This window comes from Oryza glaberrima, chromosome 7 (genome assembly GCF_000147395.1).
Source record: "Oryza glaberrima chromosome 7, OglaRS2, whole genome shotgun sequence".
Lineage (NCBI taxonomy): Eukaryota > Viridiplantae > Streptophyta > Magnoliopsida > Poales > Poaceae > Oryza > Oryza glaberrima.
Genome location: NC_068332.1, coordinates 5,085,748 through 5,091,777, shown reverse-complemented (window position 1 = coordinate 5,091,777; position 6,030 = coordinate 5,085,748). Strand labels below are relative to the sequence as shown.

Genomic DNA, 6,030 nt, shown 5'->3' with positions numbered 1-6,030 from the left:
GCGACTCCCGGCGGCGCAGCGACGGCGGCTGCTGCAGGCGCGGCGACGACGGCTGCTGCAGGCTAGCGGCGCGTCGACGGCGGCTCCCGGTGAAGACGGCTGCAGGCGCCGCGCCGGCCCGGCGGCGCGTCGACGAAGGCGGCCGGCGACGGCGGCTTCAGTCTCCCGGCGAACGGCGGCGCGGCGAACGGCGGCGCGGCGAACGGCGGCTCCCGGGCTGCCGGCGGACTGGCGAACGGCGGCGGCGCGGCATGCGTGACTCGGGTGGAGGGCTGGAGGCTGCTATGGATCTGGATGGGCGGAGGATTTGGCTTTGACCTGTTGACTTAGGGTTAGATTATATATATATGCCTACTAAATGGGCTTTAATATTATGGGCCAATACATCTAAAAAGTCTAGAATTCCTCCCTTGTACATTACAGTCGGGTCACCGTGGGGGGCGGGGACGGGGAATGGTTCACCGTCCCCGCCCCCGTCATCCCCGATGGTGAGAGGTTTTTAACCATTCTATTCCCCATGGTGAGTAGATATTAACCATCCCCGTCACCTAATAGGTGAATTCACCACGGGGAAATGGTGAACGGGTCCCCATTGCCATCTCTAATTGCAACTCCAGTTCAAAATTTTGGACCCCCCCGGGGGGCAAGTGATTATTTTGGCTAAAATTTTCGGTTTTTCTCGATTTTTTTAATTTGATCAAAATTTAGTCAAATTCAGTAAAATTAGGCTAAAATTTCAAAAAATTCTGTCCAAAAAGTGTTGAAAATCCTGAAATTTTCGGTAGAAACGAAATGAGCGAAATTTCGGACATACTAGCTTGCTAAGATACTATGCCACAAAAGTTATAAGGTTTATTATGGTTGAAACAGTGGTGTTTTAGCAAACTATGAATTCATTTGTATGGAACTCCAGTAACATACATACCCTCTTTTGAGCATTCCATAGAATTCCTTTCACACACATGTGCAGCTTGACTAGTAACGTGTACAACTCCGTATTAATTGCACACTGAACATTGTGGAATACTCCACTATATTTCATCAGGACAAAGGTGTGTATAATACTGTTTTGTTATCACAAAACAAAGAAAATTTAATACCTAATTAAAAAGTCCTATCTTGTTAATTTACATGATCTTTTGATTCCCATAAACACGTACGGATCATAACCCCCAAAATTATCCAAATTATCCCAAGAACAAAAGCTGCACAAACTAGATCAAATATATCACATCACAAATCCATAAATAATTAAAAACGAGCTGACAAATTCCCAGAAGCAATTTTTCCTTGCCAAAAAAAAAATCACTCCGACCATCATCAGCTCAGAGAGCAAGCAACGCTCCCATCAGCAGCAGCGCCGCCATCGTCGCCGCGGCGGCCGGGACGACGGCGGCGGCGGCGCCGCCGCTCGGCGACGAGCCCGGCGGCGGCGAGGTCCCCGGCGCGGAGCTCTTGATCGGGCACGCGTAGCCGCACTCCGCCGGGTCGACCACCCGGTAGACGCCCTTGCTGGTGAGCAGGTAGACGTCGCCGGCGTTGTCCTCGCCGAAGGAGAAGATGTAGCCCAGCGACGGCAGCGTGCTCCTCGCCGCGGCGGCGTCGCAGGGGATCGGCGACCTCCCGGAGCAGGCGAACGGCAGCGGCGTGACGTCGTACGCGCCGCTGCCCGGCGGCGACTCGAGGCCCGCCCAGGCGGACTGGGCGTAGAGGTCGGCGTAGAGGTAGCGGCCGGCGAGGCAGGGGTCGGTGCCGGAGCGGTAGACGTAGCCGCCGGTGATGGAGGCGGAGCCGACGTTGTTGTTGACGGCGCTGTGGGCGTAGCCCATCACCGGCGGGATGGCGTCGATGTCGGCGGCGGAGGTGTTGCCGCCGGGGCTCGCCAGCGGCAGGTACGCCGTCGTGCCCTCCAGCACCCGCCACCCGTAGTTCCCGCCCTTTATCACCAGGTCAACCTCCTCGTACGACGACTGTTTTCAAATTCCACACAAATTCATCAACTATATGGCAAATTTGGACCACCAAAACCATTTTGTTAAAATTAAAATAGACTAAATTAATCCCAGTGACATGGTATCGCTGGAGAAAAATACTACTCCCTCCGTCCCATAATATAGCAATCTAAAATTGGATGAGACATTTCATAGTACAACGAATCTAAACATGTATCTGGACCGGTTCTAGGTTGTTATATTATGGGACGGTGAGAGTATTAGAAGAGAGAGCAGTATAAAAAAAAGCTATCACTAGGTCAATCTCCTTGGTGTTGCCTATTTAAACTTACACAAAATCATCACAATTATATGGCAAATTTAGGGGGAAATACAAAACAATAATTTCTTAAAATGGACGAAATTAATCATGTTTGCTTAAATATACGAGACATGGTATCGCTGAAAAAGAATAGTACCAGTAGGGACCATCGTAAAAATCTTTGTACCGATATATGTCCTATTACTAATAGAGATCGCCGTAAAATTTGTCTTAAAGGAAGGGAATGTGGCACCTGTCCGACGTCGGCACAGTAGAGGTCAGAGGGCTTGCCGGAGTCGAAGCTGCACCGCCACGGGTTCTTGAAGCCGAGGGCGAAAACCTCCGGCGCAAACTTGGAGTCAGTGGAGAAGGGGTTGTCCTTGGGGATGCCATAGTTTCCCCAGCCTGCAGTGCTATTGCCAGCTGCAGAGTTTGTAACAGGAAGATCGGTCAATCATCTTGTCAGGGGTTGTTGCAACTCAATTTCAGAACTCACCAAAATATGAACAAATTTCTGAATTCAGGTACTATCCTGAACAGTGAATTAGTTGAAAGTTGCTTTTGGGGGCATTTGATTTGATTATGAACAATTCCAGAGGAATAGAGCTAATTCACACACTATCCTTTTTTTTGAACTTAATTCACACACTATCCTGAACAGTTCTGAATAGGATTGCACCTGAAGCTCAATTCGTTTGAAATAAAATGAATTTTATTTTGTTCAAATGTTGCTTTTTTTTTGGGGGGGGGGGGGGGGGGCAATTTGATTTGAATACGAACAAAGCTAATTGACAAACTATCCTGAACAATGTTACCTGTCAGGACTGGACCTTAAGTTCAATTCGCTGGGGGAAAAAAGAAATGAATTTTTAGTTGAAAGGTTGCTCTTTTTCTGGGCAATTTTATCGCAAAATGGGGGAGAATTTGGGATTACTTGGCAATGCGTTGACGTCGATGCGGATGATCTTGCCGAGCAGCGACTTCTTGTTCTGCGCGAAGTTCCACGGGTCGCCGACGCTGCCGCCGTCGCCCATCATCAAGTAGAGGTAGCCGTCGGCCTTGCTGAAGAGGATCTGCCCGCCGTGGTGCGTCGTGAACGGCAGCCCCATCGTCATGATCCTCCTCACCTCCGCCGGGTTCGCCGCCGTCGCCTGTGACATCAACCGCTATTGAGTTACATACATCGACCAATTTAACCCAAATACCTAAGCTGATGAGAAAAGACGGACAATTCACTTCATATTCAAACACTTCCCCCTCAAATCTTAAGTCAGGATTCAAACTCGTGATGAGAAAAGACGGACAATTCACTTTATATTCAAACATTACCCCCTCAAGTCTCAAGTCAGGATTCGAACTCAAAACTTTTGGCTCTGATACTACTATTGAGTTGCATGCACCGACTAGTTAACCCAAAAGCTAAAGCTGACGAGGAAAAAAGAACAATTCACTTTATATTCAAACACTTCCCTCTCAAGTCTTAAGTCGATATACGAATTCGAGGATTCTGGCTCTGATACCGTGTTGAGTTGAATGAACCGATCAATTTAAACAAAAAGATTAAGCTCGTAAGGAAAGACGAACAAACCACCACCGCTGGCGAGCTAGAAGAGCTGGGTGTGCGTACCGTCGCCGGCGAGCCGGAGGAGGCGTTGGCGGTGTACTCGGCGATGACGGTCTGGAACTGGCACGGCTGGGCGCCATTGTCGGCGGTGAGCTTGGAAGGGTCGCAGCCGACGTCGGAGTTGCAGGCGCAGCGGCCGGAGCAGGAGGCGGACTGCGTCTTGTCGCAGCTGTAGGAGACGAAGAAGCGGCCGTTCTTGGCGAACTCCGGGTGGAACGCGAGGCCGAGGAGGCCGAACTCGTTGTCGAAGTGGACCTCGTCGGTGATGTCCAGGAACGGCATCGCCGCGTCCACCTGCAGCGGCTTGCCGGAGCCCTGCGCCGGCACGGTGGCGACGAACACCTTGCCGGCCTGGTTGTTGAGGAACACGCGGTTCGAGCCGTCCGGGTGCGGCGCCATGTTCAGGTACGACCCGTTGCCGAGGCGCTCCAGGCACATGCCGCTCGCCGGCGGCGCGACGCGGCTCGCGTCGAACGCCGCGGACTCGCCGTCGAAGCACGGCGCGCCGCCGCCGCCCGGCGCGCCGCCCAGCGCGGTGCAGAAGTCGCCCGACGACTGCCACACGTCGGTCAGCGTCGGCGCCGCCGCGCCGCCGCGGGGCGGCTGGAACGGCGAGCCCGGGATGCGCACGGCCTTGCAGGTGTCCCACACCGTCGTGCAGTAGTCCGTCACCGCCGCCGCCGCCGCCTTGCCGCCGCTGAGCCGGCTCGCGACGCCGGTGGAGTTGCACAGCCGCGGCACCGTCCGGGGGCTCGTCGTGACGGTGAACAGCTCGCCGGCGTACGGGTTGCATCTCTGCAGCAGCCGGCGACCTCATCAAACCAAGAAATCAAATCTCCATGGAAATTCCGGCGACCAAGCGAAGGAGTCATCATACCGCGCAGAGGATGGACTTGACGAGTTCGCCGCACGGCGTGCCGGAGATGTTCATGGCGGCGAACTGCCTCTGCACGGCGGCGTCGTCCGTCGAGTTGCAGCAGGCCGTGCCATTGTAGCCGCAGAAGGTGAGCGATCCGTTCACCGTCCTCGGGAACGCTGCTCCGCGGCCGCCATGATCCAAACCATCAGTTGCAATTCACAATTCAATCACAAAGAAAGACAAATTGCAAGAACATCATACTTGAATCCATGCACAATTGCGCGCAATGGCCATCCCGGACGGCGAGGAGAAGCACGGCGGCGATGGCGAAGAGTAGTACCGCCCCGGTGGACGACGCCGACGGCGCCATGGTGGATTCAGGGAAGGAGAAGGTGTGAAGATGCTCAGAGGCAGAAATGGTGGACAACTAGTTTGCACTTATATACTAGTATATAAGTAGGAGGCAGCCATTGACCAATGCAAGATCAAGAAATTCAAGATTTGGTAGTAAAAAAAGGCAAACAAGTGGTAATTTTTGGGTAGAATTAAATTCTGATTTCTGAAAGTTCACATGTGTTGGATGGTGACAACTTTCTGTACACATTATATATCATAAGATGAGCATTAGCATCTGGTCATGCACTCCAATTTGCAATTAATTAAACAAGGAAGTCGCATGGAGAGAGAGCAGACAAATGTGCTTGTTTGGATTGTGAAAGTGACAAGGTGAAATCGACAGCAAATTTGTCAACGGCCTATTTGAAGTATGGAGTTCAGAGAATTTGCTCACTGCAAATACCCAATGCCCCAATCAGCTGAATATTTTCACTCTTGAACCTGAAGATCCCAGATCCATCGGTTTCAGACTTTCAGTGAACTACAAACTACAATATTGTATTGTTTTTTTATGCCATCAGGAAATAAAGCATACAGTAGCATCAAAGCTACATGTAACTTGTAAAATCTTCATGTCAGAGCAAGAAGGTAAAGTTGGTGTTACTCTTTACCATCTATTGTCATAACAACTAACAAGTGGTATTAGAGATTCAGAACATCTTGACAGTTTTTCTTTTCTCGAATATGCAGCAGAACTGCATATCATTGCATTAAGAAGGAACATCTTGGACAGTCAACTGGGACATGATAGTTCTTCAGTGGCCTTGTAAACCCTCTTCATCACTGTACTAATTGCACAACAAAGCTCCTGGATTTTCTTAAGGTTGGTTGTCAATTTACGACCAGATAGTTCAAAGCCTGTCTAAAGAGACTTACCTAATTGCAATTTCCTTTTTCA

The 6,030-nt window shown here is 51.0% G+C and overlaps 1 protein-coding gene across 1 annotated transcript; it reads right to left on the bottom strand.

Moving 5' to 3' along the window:
* Positions 1-1,002: 1,002 nt before the first annotated feature.
* On the bottom strand, positions 1,003-5,173 carry LOC127778928 (HIPL1 protein-like). The gene is made up of 6 exons (XM_052305575.1): positions 4,998-5,173; positions 4,755-4,912; positions 3,881-4,672; positions 3,188-3,404; positions 2,507-2,676; positions 1,003-1,970 (listed from the first exon to the last, which is right to left on the bottom strand). The coding sequence occupies exons 1-6, from the start codon at positions 5,104-5,106 to the stop codon at positions 1,326-1,328; spliced, it is 2,091 nt and encodes a 696-aa protein (XP_052161535.1). The 5' UTR covers positions 5,107-5,173; the 3' UTR covers positions 1,003-1,325.
* Between the last annotated feature and the right edge of the window lie 857 nt (positions 5,174-6,030).